The 15,925-nt window shown below is 41.9% G+C and overlaps 1 protein-coding gene across 4 annotated transcripts in view; it reads left to right on the top strand.

Annotated features, from left to right (window-relative positions):
• The window catches only part of aifm1 (apoptosis inducing factor mitochondrion associated 1), a 32,394-nt gene extending 17,044 nt beyond the window's left edge, over positions 1-15,350 (top strand). For 3 of the 4 annotated variants that reach the window (XM_083646930.1, XM_083646929.1, XM_083646928.1), the window contains 11 exons: positions 3,890-3,980; positions 4,201-4,285; positions 5,484-5,560; positions 5,989-6,097; positions 6,201-6,308; positions 6,428-6,516; positions 8,225-8,365; positions 12,095-12,237; positions 14,284-14,408; positions 14,515-14,705; positions 14,815-15,350. In XM_083646930.1, coding sequence (XP_083503056.1) covers positions 3,890-3,980; positions 4,201-4,285; positions 5,484-5,560; positions 5,989-6,097; positions 6,201-6,308; positions 6,428-6,516; positions 8,225-8,365; positions 12,095-12,237; positions 14,284-14,408; positions 14,515-14,705; positions 14,815-14,886 — 1,231 coding nt within the window. In that variant the 3' untranslated portion in view covers positions 14,887-15,350. Of the gene's footprint in view, positions 1-3,889; positions 3,981-4,200; positions 4,286-4,333; positions 4,361-5,483; positions 5,561-5,988; positions 6,098-6,200; positions 6,309-6,427; positions 6,517-8,224; positions 8,366-12,094; positions 12,238-14,283; positions 14,409-14,514; positions 14,706-14,814 lie in introns of those variants that run through there. The other variant, XM_083646931.1, reaches the window with a different exon arrangement.
• Positions 15,351-15,925: the final 575 nt, after the last annotated feature.

Raw genomic sequence — 15,925 nt, 5'->3', positions numbered from 1 at the left:
AGGTGCCAGGTGTTAGAGGGTACACTGTCACACGCTTTCTGGCTTTGCCCTTTAATATCCGGATTCTGGGCTAAAGTTTTCGACTGGTATTCTAAGGCCTACAGGATAACTCTTAAGCCGGAGGCAGAACTTGCCATTTTTGGCTGCTCGGAATCCTCCTTACTTCTCCCCATGGCTGTGCAGCAATCCCTGACACAGGGGATGCTTGTCGCCAAAATACTTACAAAAGACTGGAAGCCCCCTTCTCCACCTTCCTTTCAGCTGTGGCTGACAGACATGTGGTCTCAGTAGTGTGCATGGAAAGACTCAGGTCTCTGAGGACTAACACAATCAGGAAGTTCTCGTAGGTTAGTAGGTTGGTAGCACCATGTCGTAAGGTTTTTGTTTGTTTGCTTTTTGTCTTTTTTTTTCTTTTTTTTTTTCTTCTTCTCTCGGTTTGAATTTGTTTGTTTTTGATTATTTTAAACCAAACCTGTACAGTCATCTGGATGTGGGATTAAGTTCATGGGGTGGGAGAAAACAGTTTGTTTTCAGACCAAGCTTTCACATGGTCAATGCTGCTGTTGCATTATATTCTTACACGCAGTTTATCTGATGACTATTTCAGTGTTTCCCCTACCATTCTACAGGCCTGGCGGGCCCACCAGGCCAACGGCGCCCCCGCCAGGCCAGAAAAAGATTTAATTTTTAATTTTTTTGCTCTCCCCAAAATTTCAATAAACCTTTATGGCATATTATTACAATACAGCAATACTGGTGTTGACAGTGTTGACAGTAATAGAAGATGCCAAATCATTCAAAACAATAAGCATTTTGCTTTTAGGAGCATTGTGCCAGCATGCGCCGCTGTTCCAAAACATGTCAACGTATGTTGTTGCCTGGGAAACGCACATCCCATAATACAACTGTTCGCATCGCATCCCATAATAGTATGATGATACTTGGGATGCCATTGCGAACATAGATGTGAACAGGTTAGCTAAAAATTTAGCGTCGCCAGCGAGGGCCCCCGCCGTTACGGTCGAGGTACGTTTCGAAATCCCTCCAGGCCTGAAATTTGAAAACACTATTTGTTGTGGGTTCTGTTCCATCTGTTTGTTGTTTTGTTTTGTTCTTTGCTTGGGTGTGCGCACCCAAATGCTGACGGTACTGAACCGATGTCTGAAAAAGAAACACAAAAAACTATATACCTAAAAAGGACAAAGTTCAAGGTCACTGTGACCTCACGAACACCATTCCCAAGTTCGTTAACGCAATATCTTGCGCCTTGGTGGAATTTCTTCCAATTTGGCTCAAATGTCGACTTGCACGCAAGAATGAACTGATTAGATTTTGGTGATCAAAGGTCAAGGACACTGACCTCTCGAACGCCATTTTCAAGCTCGGTAACGCCATATCTCAGTAACACCTTGATGGAATTTCTTCACATTTGGCTCAAACGTCAAAGTCTGGACAGATATGGATGTCGACTGCTCACTTGTTGGCGGAGGCATATATCCGCGGTGCCGTCGTTCTAGTTTCATTATTTGTTCATTCATTTTTTAATCTTTGGTGATAAGTGGCCGTTGCTGTGGTGCTTTTGCAAAGCGCTTGTTGATCAAGTTTGAGTTTCTGTAGGCCACGGCTATTCAACTGGCAGCCTGCGGGCCAAATCCGGATGAGATTTTTCTTGTAACAATTAAACTTAATTTACTTATTACACCCAAATGGTTGTTTTTCAGATGTGATGTAGCTAATGTGAGCTAAACAAGTCAGATGCACTATAAATGTTTTTCAGGAGATGCTGTGATGTAGCCACAAGAAAGGTGCAATATTAATGTTTTTTCAGGAGATGGCGCTGTGATGTAGCTAATGCAAGAAAGATGCATTATAAATGGTTTTTCAGGTTCTAAACAAGAAATATGGTTAAAATGTTTACAGTAATTTTCCTACACTACAATGTTACAATGCTCTGACATACAGCAGCTAAACACAAAAGATCCAATATTAACTCATTGAGTGCCAATGACGACAATCGTCGTCAATTCAAATACTAACGTAGAGTGCCAATGACGACGATTGTCGTCAATTGCGTTTTTTGACGGTGGGACGTGGATCAAAGCCAGATCCATCTCCTGTGAAAGTATGGTGGATGTTGAATGTGTAAAAGCTATTTTACGGACCCATTAGGTGGCGACAGTGCTCTCCAGATTAGAGAAAGGCGAGGAAAAAAGAGAGAAGAAGTCATGGGGAAACGGAAATCGCATCAGTATGCATCGATATGCATGAAGCATAACGTTAGCTGTGCCTGCAGCAGCCAATCTGCTGCCACAATTGAGCCACTCCGTGTCCGCTGCGATAGCCCATCCGCATGATTAGTTGTGGAGTTGTTATTATTCTCAACTGGAAGCGATGGGAGCCGGTGAAAAATACACGCGGAACGCTGTAAAAAAGCTGGATGTAGCGCACTTTTCAGTGCAGAGCAAACTCAGCAGAGACCCACCAGAGACACACCCACGGAGGAGGGGTTTGCAGTTGAGGGGGGGGGGGGGGCACGCAGGGCAGCATACAACACTGACCCAGACAGACCCAGACAGCAGGACAGGATTGGCAAACAAGCTAGAATATCTGATGCCCCCAGCAGTAAATCAAGACCAGCAAGAAGCTGCAACCAGCAGCGCACGCAGGGACCAGCGCTGCTGGTTGCAGCTAAAAAATATTATTTTGCCAAACAAAATTCCTTTGTTTTCACTGTTTTATTGAAGGAAATTATTTTTGAGGTGTCACATCAGAAAATATTAGCTTCAGAGTCAGTCATGTGCTTGAAATGCTTCATTTCACAAAAGGCTAATTATCTCAGCTTCTAATTTGAAACGTCTCTTTTTGGTGAAATCAACCTATCTTCTCCGGCTCATAACTAAAGAACGGAAAATTATATCAATAAACTTTTTTTTGCTGATGATAGAAGAGAGTCTCATCGTTCTTTGGGCGTGTTCGGTGTTTACATAGTAATATCACACAATATTCTGTGGGCCTCGAGAAATCACTGAAAACGCTCTGAAACTCTGGCACTGGGAGCATCCGTTCTCCAAATGTGGCTGGCACTCAATGAGTTAATAGTTTTTCATGAGTGCTACTCTGCTAGGTTCTAAACAAGAAATAATGTTTACAGTTTTCCTTTCCTGATGCACTATAAATGTTTACAATGCTGAGATGTCAGAATTGACCAGATTATATTTCAAATGGCTGACGTGTTGTTGTAGAATACTTACCGTAGATTTGTTTCAAATATGTGTTTATTTTTGTGGCTTTAACACAGCTTTTGTTGCACTGAAATTAAGCACTTTTAAATGAAAATTAAGCTACTTTTGCAATGTAGTGAAATACAAATTTTGAAAATGTGGTGGCGCATTGTGTCAAGTGTACATATAATGGGATTAATAGCTCCCGGCCCCTTAGATTTCTGACAATGTGGCCCCCTGAACAATTTAGTTGAATAGCCGTGCTGTAGGCACTGGCCTTTTCTTTGTCTGTTCAGCCATGGTTGCTATCGCTGCTCTTGTTAACAACTTGAATTCTGCCATTTATACCAAACAAGCCCTCATTGCTTCACTTACTGTGCGACAGAAGATTTTCCCCAAGGAAACATAGTGTTTAGAACAGCAAATTAAAAGCTGTCATGAACTCTGTATAGATTGAGTCAGCATTGTGTAATATAGAGATCAGTCATATCAAGAGCAGTAAAACAACACTTTTAATTATATAATGTATCATTACTTTAAGCTGCTTTATCTATGACTTGTTATTGGATCACAAAGGCTAATCATTCTTTCCACCTGTAGTTACACAATTTATTTTAGGATGAAAAGCAGTCCTTTGTTATTTTAACACCTTTGCGTTTATTCACCAGTATCCACTTCCAGCCACCCTCATTCTACATTAGTCCTGAAGAATTGGATAGTGCAGAAAATGGAGGAGTAGCTGTTCTCACTGGAAAAAAGGTTTGTGTACAACTGTTTTCCAGTAATTGTTGGACAATATGTTGATTTCATAATTAAATTTGATAACTGAAATAGTTGGATAAGTTCTTGACAAATGTAAAAGAAATTAAGTTCAACTGAAAACATGGCAAGACTAATTTCTTTGGCTGTTTCATGTATACTTTGCTGAGTATTCTTCTGGATATATTTTAGACTTCATAGAGTATTTAAATCTTTCTAGGTGGTGCACATGGATGTGAGAGGAAACAAAGTGCAACTGAATGACGACACTGAGATTTCTTATGACAAGTGTTTGATTGCCACAGGTAAGTTATAAGTTATAAATACACAGGTAAGCCACATTCAAAAGATTTCTTATGACAAGTGTTTGATTGCCACAGGTAAGCCACGTTAAAAAGTTTGTTGAACAACCTGGAGCTACAAACTGGGTGGAAGCCCCCCTGTCCCATTTTCTCGCCAATTGTACTTGTTGTAGACTAGCACATGCTTCCTCCGATGTATGTGTAGTCGACAGCCACTTCTTTCCACCTGACAGTGACAGTGCAAACACACTGGAAACTAATCACCCCAGCTCGCGCCCTGCAGCAAGACTTAAAAACACGATTTTAGACGGACAAGCCCGTCTTTATTGTCACACGGTTACACATCAACACATGCACGGACGGCCACAACACACACATGCTGACGGTGGCCGGTGAAATTTGTCCTCTGCATTTAACCCATCCTGGCTTTGTCCTTTCCTCCGGGGGGCAGGCCAGGAGCAGTGGTCGCTTTCTCGTACAGCGCCCGGGGACCGACTTCGGATGTTGTCGTCACTGGTCGGATGACGATGACGATCTGATCTTCTGCATGTTTTTAATGGGGGGGGGGGGGGGGGGGTTATATACGGAGGAACCCCCCTGGGGGAGCACGGGGAGAACATGCAAACTCCACACAGACAGAAAGGCCCTTACAACGAGATACCCCACCTGGGCAGTAGGCACTGAAGATATGGGGGGAACACAACCACAGCGCCCACAGTGTCCCAGGCGAGAATCGAACTCAGGACCTTCTGACTGCGAGGCGACAGCTCTACCACTGAGCCACCGTGCCCCCTTTCCGCGATTGGTCTATTTTTGACGCGAGCTGCGATTGTGTCCAGGCAGGCAGTACAAGTTGTGACTGGCGCGGAGCAAATCAGAGCACTTGTGGTGTGTGTGAATGGCCATGCTCCGACTAGAGCCGAATGTACGCGCGGCACTGCTTCTGTTTCCAGTGTGTTTGCCCCATGAGGAAGGACATAGCGCGTGGGAGGATCACGCTATTACCCCCAGTTGCCCTCCCCTTGAACAGGCACTACGAACAACCAGAGGAGGCACTAGTGCAGCGACCAGCACACATACCCCACCGGTTTCTCACCGCTGCTGGGAATTGAACCCAGGTCTCTGCGGTGGTAGGCGGGTGCTTTTACCTCTACACTACCCAGATACCTGGGTGGAAGCTAATTTGAACTGTTTTCTCTAGGCGGAGTGCCAAGAAATCTGCAGGTAATCGAAAGAGCAGGAGTCGAGGTGATGGAGAGGACAAGTTTATTCCGTAAGGTCAGTATTCTGCCACCAGGGGGTGCTTTGCTTCAGCAAAATCTAGCAGAAAACAGAAAGCCTCACTAGAATGTACTGTAGGCTTACCATATTTTGGCACTGGAAATCTCTTCTAAAGTCTCATGGAGTAATTCAGATGTTAATATTTACTGCTCTCTATAAATTAGATGGAAGTCAATGTGTGTGCCAATGTGTTACTAACCCTAACAGTATGTTGTAAGTACATATTTTGGTTTTATGTAGGTACACTTTTTACATCTGCCACAATCTGTATTAAAGATTTTCTTTAAATACTTATGGATTACAACTGTACTTTTCCCCCCATAGGTGAAAAAAGGGATAACGCACAAAAATGCCATTGTAAAGTGTTTCCTACTTTAGTGTAACTTCACTCTAATCAGTATTTTTACATATCATATACTGTACAGATTGAGGACTTCAAAGCATTGGACAAGGTCTCCAGAAATGCCAAATCCATCACCATCATTGGAGGGGGCTTCTTGGGCAGCGAGCTGGCCTGTGCCCTTGGCAGGAGATGTAAGACTACAGAGCAGCAGGAGGAAATGACAATACTGTTGCTTAACAAGATCACTTTGTTACTCCCATCATTAGATCATCATCTTCCTCTCTCTCTTCTCAGCAAATGAGTCTGACCTGGAGGTGATCCAGATGTTCCCTGAGAGGGGCAACATGGGAAAGGTGCTGCCTGAGTATCTGAGCAATTGGACAACAGAAAAAGTCAAGAGAGGTTCATGTCCATTTTGCATTGTAGCTTGTGCCACTCATAGCCAATTGCACACTCTAAGGACAATGCTTTTCCTTTGTGTATTCCGCTTTCCATCAAACCTTCTCTCTTTGGTTTTCCAGAGGGTGTAAAAATAGTTTCAGAAGCTTTGGTGAAAGCTGTAACCTACAAGGACGATAAGGTAGAAATTCATCTGAAGGATGGCCGTGTGGTAAGTCCAGATCTCTGCACAGTCCGTTCAATGTAATCCAGAAAATGAAGAGCCTTATTGGGTACTAGGGTTTAATCCCGCGAAACGCCATCCAACTCATTTCCCGTTTCCCGGGAAATTCATGACGGGAAACCGGGAATATGTTTTTTATTTTTACATGCAGAACATATTGGAATAGGCCTATATTTAGACAGACAGTTTACTTTCTTAAATGATATAGCCTATGTTTTAAAAGAACATGTAATATATTAGGCTACTGTAAGCATTGTAAGTCATTAAATGATCACGATGTATATGCATTTCGGAGACATCAAAGTGAATCAACCAACAATCAATCAACCTATATAGCGCCAAATAAAGAGGTATTGCAAGGCCGATTTTAAGATTAAATACTCTCCGACAACAATGCGACATTCTTTGCAGAGTGAAATTAATTTCTGATTTTATTTCGGCATGTTTTGGCCATGCGCCTTTGTGCGCTCTGCGCCCGTGGAACACACTGAAAGCTTATTGCACCTAGCCTAATTAATAAACACAAAGCCCACAATGTTTTTTTTCTTTTTTACTACACTTCTGAGTTGCTTGAGGGGATTGATTGTGCTATGACTGTTAATGCAGTAGCCTATGAGACGGCGATCGAGCACCGTGCAAACTTCACCAGCGGTGAAAACGACAATCAGCCCAGCTGTGCGTCCTCGGTTCATGTGCCCCAGGTTGGGCATGATGGTCTGGTTGTAGGCGATGTCCGTGCACAGAGGGGTGGAGATGGTCTGATAAAGCCGTGCTCCCGTATGCGGTATGGAGATTATGACTGGGCACGGCTGGAAGACGAGCGGTGCAGCCGCCAGAGCGCAGCGCGGCAGCCCATATCCAAAAGGACACGGTGCCAGGTATCAGACAGCATTGATGGTGTGCGTAAAAGAGCGTGAAAACGGGCTGATCGACGCGTTTACGGCTGCATTCCTTCCATGGCAGTTTCCACAACTCTCTAAGAAAATGGTTAGCCTAGGCTACTACAGGATTTATTCATATGCCAATCCAGGCGATTGGTGAATTATATAAACCCTAACGGCACTATATAGTCTAATACATACAGCCTAAAAACAGCCTAAAAAGTTCATTAAATTGCGATGTTTTGCCTTAATTAATAAAAATTAATACCACCAAATAATACATTCGGTCAGGTTGGGAACTAATAGGTATATTTCTCCTTGATGCATTAAAAAAACACACAAAAAAACAATACATTTCCCGCGATTCCCGGGAAAGAGGGCTTCATTTCCCGTTTCCCAGTATGCCTCATTTTCGGGAAAAATATTAAACCCTATTGGGTACTGATCAATCTGAGAACCCAGAGTCTATTTTTATTTGAAAAATAGACTCTGGGAGAGCCCTACCTTTTTTCCCGGTTTCCTACAGCGCCTCTCCTGCCACGTCTCTTCCTTTTCCGTGTCCGTGCGCCACTGTACACAGTCTGAATAACAACTTGCGCCGCGACTTTGGCGATACAATTTCCACTTGTTGTGAGACGAGTTGACGATTTCTATGCAGTGTGTTTTTGCGTTAACGTTATTAGCGAAAGCCGAAACGCGGAAAAGGAAGTGACAGTGGCAGGAGAGGCGCTGTATAGGAAGCCGGGAAAAAGGGTAGGGCTGTCTCGGTTCCCAGATTGGGTACTGATTGACTTCTGCTTCCCCTTGTACTGTAGGTGAAAACGGATCATATCGTTGCAGCTGTCGGCCTGGAGCCCAGTGTTGACCTTGCGAAGTCGGCGGGGCTGGAGGTGGACGCTGACTTCGGGGGCTATCGGGTCAATGCAGAGCTGCAAGCTAGGTCCAACATTTGGGTGGTAGGTTCAGTGTTCATATTGTAGTTGAAATCCTTCAACATGTGTTGAGCTCATCAAGAGCTCTGTAGGAAAGATCAAAGATGACATTGTGTTGCTTCAAAGTAAGTTTCAACCTATTGTATATTCTCATGTGGTAGGCCATGCCCACATCCACAATTCAAAACTATAACCTTTTAGATTTTGGCAAATGCTAAGCAGTACAAATAGTGGTAGATGTTTTTGGTCTTTGTTGTGGACCCTATACGCCTATTTTAAACTTTTGCACAATGCACATTTCATGGAACTGGATAAACTGCCATGGAGTTACGGTAAATTTTATGATTGGTCACACCTTTGCCAGGTGGTCATATTTATCCAATTGGTAATAATAATAATAATAACTTCATGTGTATAGCACTTTTCTCAAATTAATAAAATAAAAGCAGATATGATGGTTCAAGTTTATTAGTGTCCCAAAGGGCAAATTGAGTTGCAGCATATAGGCATACAGATAAAAACACAGACAAGAACAACACAAGTGACATGTTGACATGTTACATGCATGTAGTTAAGAATAAATAAAAGGCTAAGTAAAACATCAAGAACCTTGTTTGTGACACACAATGACCGATAAATAAATGTGCAAGGTAGCATTAACTCATTGAGTGCCAATGACGACAATCGTCGTCAATTCAAATACTAACGTAGAGTGCCAATGACGACGATTGTCGTCAATTGCGTTTTTTGAGGGTGGGACGTGGATCAAAGCCAGATCCATCTCCTGTGAAAGTATGGTGGATGTTGAATGTGTAAAAACTATTTTACGGACCCATTAGGTGGCGACAGTGCTCTCCAGATTAGAGAAAGGCGAGGAAAAAAGAGAGAAGAAGTCATGGGGAAACGGAAATCGCATCGGTATGCATCGATATGCATGAAGCATAACGTTAGCTGTGCCTGCAGCAGCCAATCTGCTGCCACAATTGAGCCCCTACCTGGCCGCTGCGGGCACGCACGCAGGGCAGCATACAACACTGACCCAGACAGACCCAGACAGCAGGACAGGATTGGCAAACAAGCTAGAATATCTGATGCCCACCAGCAGTAAATCAAGACCAGCAAGAAGCTGCAACCAGCAACGCACGCAGGGGCCAGCGCTGCTGGTTGCAGCTAAAAAATATTATTTTGCCAAACAAAATTCCTTTGTTTTCACTGTTTTATTGAAGGAAATTATTTTTGAGGTGTCACATCAGAAAATATTAGCTTCAGAGTCAGTCATGTGCTTGAAATGCTTCAGTTCACAAAAGGCTAATTATCTCAGCTTCTAATTTGAAACGTCTCTTTTTGGTGAAATCAACCTATCTTCTCCGGCTCATAACTAAAGAACGGAAAATGATATCAATAAACTTTTTTTTGCTGATGATAGAAGAGAGTCTCATCGTTCTTTGGGCGTGTTCGGTGTTTACATAGTAATATCACACAATATTCTGTGTGCCTCGAGAAATCACTGAAAACGCTCTGAAACTCTGGCACTGGGAGCTTCCGTTCTCCAAAAGTGGCTGGCACTCAATGAGTTAAAGTGCACAGCGATCAGTAAAGTGCAGACGATGGTGTAATATGATTCACCTTGGCTTGGAGGGCGACCTTCATAATTGTAAGACTTAGTGAAGGAATTGACATTTTGACCTTTTAAATCCTGAGTGCCCTCTTCAGGCAAATTGAGCGAAAGACGTGGATCAATTTTTAGGCCGGAGGCATTATGGATTCGGGTTGTACGTACGTACGTCCGTCCCATGTTCGTTAACGCGATATCTGAGGAACCTCTTGACGGAATTTCATCAAATTTGCCTCAAACGTCAACTTGAACTCAAGGATGAACTGATTAGATTTTGGTGGTCAAAGTTCAAGGTCACTGTGACCTCACGAACGCCATTCCCAAGTTCGTTAACGCAATATCTCAGGAACGCCTTGACGGAATTTCTTCCAATTTGGCTCAAACGTCGACTTGCTTTTGTTTAAGGAAGCTTGCCAAATTTCAGGTCGACAAATCATTAATGAAACTGTTCTACAGTGCCTTTATTGAGTCTGTAATCTCCTTCTCCATCATTTGCTGGTATGGAAACCTGAGTATAAAGGACAAGAACCACCTTGGTAGGATTGTGAGAACGGCTTCAAAGATAGCTGGAGTAAATTTCAGTAGCCTGGATCACGTCTTCCAAAAACAAGTGCTTAAGAAAGCAAAGTCCATTCGTATGGACAATTCTCACCCTCTCAGCTCTGAGTACAAGCTGCTTCCTTCTGGCCTTCGCCTAAATGTTCCACGGGCCACAAAAAATAGGTATAAGTTCTGCTTTGTGCTTGTTTCTATCCAGGCCCTAAATGCCGATGTAAGGAGGAGGTAACTTGTTGCTTACTGTGGGACTTAACTACGCTGAATGATCAGCCTCTGTGTTTTTTGTTTTTGTTTTATCTATTGCTTGTTTTACAAATTTGTTGCTATGTATTTCACACACATGTATGTGTATTACTGGGGAAATACAAATACAATAGCTTTATTGTAGCTACATCTTCTTGTAATGTGTAAGGCGGTTACTAAGCCTAGCCTTGCCTTACTCACTCACTTGCACTAGCACTTTGAACTGCTGCTGCCTAAAAAAGGGATGTGATGTGCTGCTACTTTTTTACCTCAGCTAGGCCCTGTCTGGGTTACTTCCACTTATACCTCGAACTGCCATCCTGATTTTTATTGTTTTATGTGTCTTACATTGCGTACTTGTTTATGTCTTATTTTAGGTTATCATGTGTCTTATCTTGTGATTTTATGTCTCCCTGGTGATTTATGTCTGCCTTTATATGTTTTGCTGCAAATCAAATCGCCCTTCTGGGACAAACAAATAAATGAACTTGAACGGAAGGATGAACTGATTTAGATTTGGGTGATCAAAGGTGAAGGTCACTGTGACCTCTCGAGCACCATTTTCAAACTCGTTAACGCGATATCGCAAGAACGCCTTGATGGAATTTCTTCGAATTTGCCTTAACTGATTAGGTTTTGGTGGTTAAAGGTCAAAGTTCAAGGTCACTGTGACCTCACGAACCCCATTTCCAAGCTCTTTCACGCGATATCTCAGGAACCCCTTGACGGAATTTATTCCAATTTAACTCAAACATCCACTTGGACTCAAGGATGAACTGATTAGATTTTGAATTCTTTGATTCGTCAAAGTTCAAGGTTACTGTGACATCACGACCACTCGTTTCATGCTCGTTAACTTGATATCTCAGGAATGCCTTGACAGAATTTCATCTAATTTGCCTCAAACGTCCACTTGGACTCAAGGATTAACTGATTATATTTTGGTGGTCAAAGGTCAAGGTCACTGTGACCTCATGAATGTAATTTTCAAGCTCGGTAACACCATATCTCAGTAACACCTTGACGGAATTTCTTCACATTTGACTCAAACGTCAGTCTGGACAGACATGGATGTAGACTGCTCACTTGTTGGCGGAGGCATACAGTATGTCCACGGTGCGGTCGTTCTAGTTGTCCCATTAGCCCGCTGAGCACTTTTTGTGCCTCTATCTCAATGTACGGACACACCAAGCACACACAGTACATCTCTGTGGACATGGGGCCTAATAATGTCTCTATTCTTTGGAGCTCAGTGTAGGTTTCATTTAAATGGAAACCTGTCAATATATATATTATAATATTGCATGCTACATATCTTCAATCCCTTCTCTGTACAGGCAGGAGATGCTGCATGTTTCTACGACATCAGACTGGGTCGCAGGCGAGTGGAGCACCATGATCATGCTGTTGTGAGTGGAAGACTAGCAGGAGAGAACATGACAGGAGCCAATAAACCCTACTGGCATCAGTCCATGTTCTGGTGGGTATTAGAATACTTCCTATTTCCTACCAGTGGCTGTTTATGATTCTGACTGGAGGTTTTCTTGAGTCAAAAATTCAAGCCTTCTTCTAAAGGAGAACCGTGGCTGCGAGCCATGAAACTAGATGGAAGTGGAGGAAAGTAGGTCTACAATCAAGACCCAAAGTAAATTGGGAATTGTACAGCTCCATAAGCAGAGAATTCCTTCAAATAACTTGGGGCTGGGTCAGCATTTACAATTCTGAAAATGACTCGGCTTTAATTCCTTTAGGAGTAAGACAAACATGCATGATTGCTTTGAAGTCCTGAATACTAAAGTGTTACATATTTAAAGGGCTTGAGAGGTCCCTTATTTTGGGCTAGGAGTTGCCAGTAGAGGGCTGTGTTACCCAGGCAGAGGAAGGCAGTCAACATTTTTCCAAGACTGTTAAAAACGGTGCTGCTTTGATCACAAGGGGATATTGTTGGTTATTGAGTGGGATGCCATAATATCAAGTATCATGAAGGTTGTAATGTCTACATTTGTTTGCCAACTGGTAAAATAAACTTCTGGTGGCAACTTGAGGCCTGTTGCAGTCCACAAAAAGCAGGGTCATTAGTCTCATTGTCATTGCCTGCACATCATCAAATAGTCAGAGAATTTTTTGACTGGTACAAATACCAAGGTAATTAATCAGAACCGGGGTACTTCTGGGAGTCTTCGTGAGACCGCACAATAATTAATAATTTGTGCTATATCTGTTGTGCTAAATACAATTGGACTGCCTGTCTCTTAACAAATAATTTCCTACCCATTTATAGTTTCTAGGGGTGTCACAATATATCGTCCCACGAAATTTCGCGATAGTAAAACGTCATGATATGTATCGTTGAGATGAAATCTCATATCGTGAAAAAAAAAAAAAAAAAAAAAAAAAAAAAAAATTCAAAAGTAGACAAAGAAACGTCTTTGTTTGTTGAAGTTCAATGTGTGGAAAGTAGTTCAGTTGAACAAGTCTCTGAAGAGACACATGAGAAGTTATACAGGAGAGAAACCATTCAATTGAGTTTCTGGCAAAACTGTTTACTTGACAGGAAAAACTGAAGATGCATAAAAAAATAGACTAAGAAAAGTCTTGTTGTTTGAGTTTGAAGAAAAACTGAAGATGCATAATGAGAATTTATACTGCTGAGAAACCTTTTAGTAAATCTAAGTGACGGTGTAACTCATTCTATTTCAAGATAAGCCTTATCTCCAATCTCATGTTTTTTCTAGTTGTTATTGTAATAACAATTTCCCACAACAGCATGTTTTGTATTTGTGCATTTCAAATAAAATACTACGGTACTTTTCCAGTCATATATTGTCATTATTCAAGTAAAAAAAAATATTGTTAAAATCGTATCGTATCGTATCGTTATCGTGAACCCAGTATCGTGATACGTATCGTATCGTGAACTGAGTGTATCGTGACACCCCTAATAGTTTCAGAACCTTCATTAGCTATGTTCAATTAGAAATGGTGTGTTTTTTCTTTCTTTATTATTATTATTTTTTATCTGGCTTTAATTCAGTTACACATATCACTGAAAATGTCTTATTAGTCTTAAATAGAGCTGCAACAATTAGTTGATTAATCAGTTGATCGACATCAAATTAATCACCAACTATTTTTATAATCGATTGGTTTCTTTAGTCTTCTATGACAGTAAACTGATTATCTTTGGGTTGTGGGCTGTTGGTCAGGAGGACAAAAGAAGACATTTGAGGAAAAAGTGATTGACATTTTTCACCATTTTGTGATATTTTATAGACCAAACGACTAATCGATTAGTTGAAAAAACACTCCTCAGATTAAGCGATAATGAAAATAATTGTTAGTTGCAGCCCTAGCCTTAAGTTTGGCTCCCTGAAAGCTGTAGATACCCTCCACAAACACTGATGCTCAGACTAGTGTGGGATTAAATAAACCATCAAACAAGACCAAATGCTCCTTGCTCTGAAGACGAATGCTACATGTTGAATTCTCTTCCACATGTTTACCAATCTCATGTTGTGTCTCACAGGAGTGACCTCGGTCCTGATGTGGGCTACGAGGCAATTGGGATAGTCGACAGCAGCCTACCAACAGTAGGAGTGTTTGCCAAAGCCACTGCCAAGGATACGCCTAAAGCTGCTACAGAGAAATCGGGTAGGGGCATCCACTATTTAGTTAAAGTCATCTTAATCATCTAAAAAACAAAGTGAATTTGATGAGCCAGGGCTAGATTGAGCCTTCCCCTTCAAATTCTCTGCAGGAACTGGAATCCGTTCAGAAAGTGAGACGGAGGCCACGGCCGTAAGCCCCGTGGCCTCTTCGACACCCGCTCCCACTATGGAGCAGCAGAAAGACGACTACGGCAAAGGAGTGATCTTCTACCTGAGGGACAAAGTGGTGGTCGGCATTATCCTATGGAATGTGTTCAACAGGATGCCCATTGCAAGAAAGGTAGTCCATGGCTTTGTAATATCTACCAAGTATAGATTTAATAATAGATTTGGTTATTAAAAATCGGTTGATGTTTTTATAACATGGTGTTTATAACTCTTTTTTGTAGATAATCAAAGATGGTGAGGAACATGCAGATCTGAATGAAGTGGCCAAGCTGTTCAACATCCATGAGGATTAGGTCCACACCCTCTGGAGTGGAAAGCTTCACTAACGATGGGAGGGGACGTCACTACTGTACATGTGAAGGCTTTGAACTTTGACAGTCATCGCCTGGCTCTCTGGAAGACCCAAATGATAAATAGGGATAAAATAATATGGCATAAAATGGGAAGATTTCTGTAAATTGTTTGTCATGTTGCTGGGATATTTTCATATTTGGAGTTTGTATCAGCTGCGGACTCTTTTGTTAATTTTATTTTTTTGTTGTTATTCAAGAAAAATCGATCAATCAGTCTCATCCTAATGCCGCCACCAACCTGTTTGCTCATGTTTGATGATGTGGTCATGGTGTGATCGTCCTCCCCCTTTCCCCCAGAGTATTACCAGGCTTAGAATGTTGAGCATGGATTATTGTTTTCCTCTGTGTGATCAGAGCAGCTTGTATTGAGAAAAGCTGCAATAAAAATTATTTTTTAAAGTGAAGAGATCCCATATTTGTAATTATTCTTATTCTTCCATACTAGCCACTGATGATAACTTGCCTTCTGAGCTGCAGTTGTGTTCAGTTGAACAATGTAGAAAACATTCCGTTTGATTGAACACATCTGTCCTGAAGCAATTTAACATTTGTGCATTGCTGGCAAATTCACTTACAGTAACATCAATGTGTGGAGGCACTACGAAGTGAAGTAAAACGAAAAACCACAACATTCAAATGAAGGTTGGCCTACTTATCTACTCTGGAGGTGGAAATGCTCATGTAGGCAGAAACATTGGTGTGTGTGTGTGTGTGCATCATATTATTAGTAATGCATTCATGTTTTTTTATTCTCTCACATTCACATCCTATTGGATGGTGAACTGTACACCAGAGGGAAGCGAAGAAAGGTCTTACAAGTGTGAGGTCGGCATGTGCAGCCTTAACCTTGCATCTCTTTCTTTGCCTTTAAATTTTAGATGAGGAAATGATTGAGTTGCCTTGCTGCTCTTCTTTATGTAAGTATGTAAACCGGTGCTTCCATGGATGTTAGAATGTGTCTGGCTATTTGAAGATTAAA

This window comes from Poromitra crassiceps (genome assembly GCF_964638095.1).
Source record: "Poromitra crassiceps genome assembly, chromosome: 1".
Classification (NCBI taxonomy): Eukaryota; Metazoa; Chordata; class Actinopteri; order Beryciformes; family Melamphaidae; genus Poromitra; species Poromitra crassiceps.
Note: the sequence above shows the minus strand (reverse complement) of the source record. Positions and strands in the feature narration are given on the sequence as shown.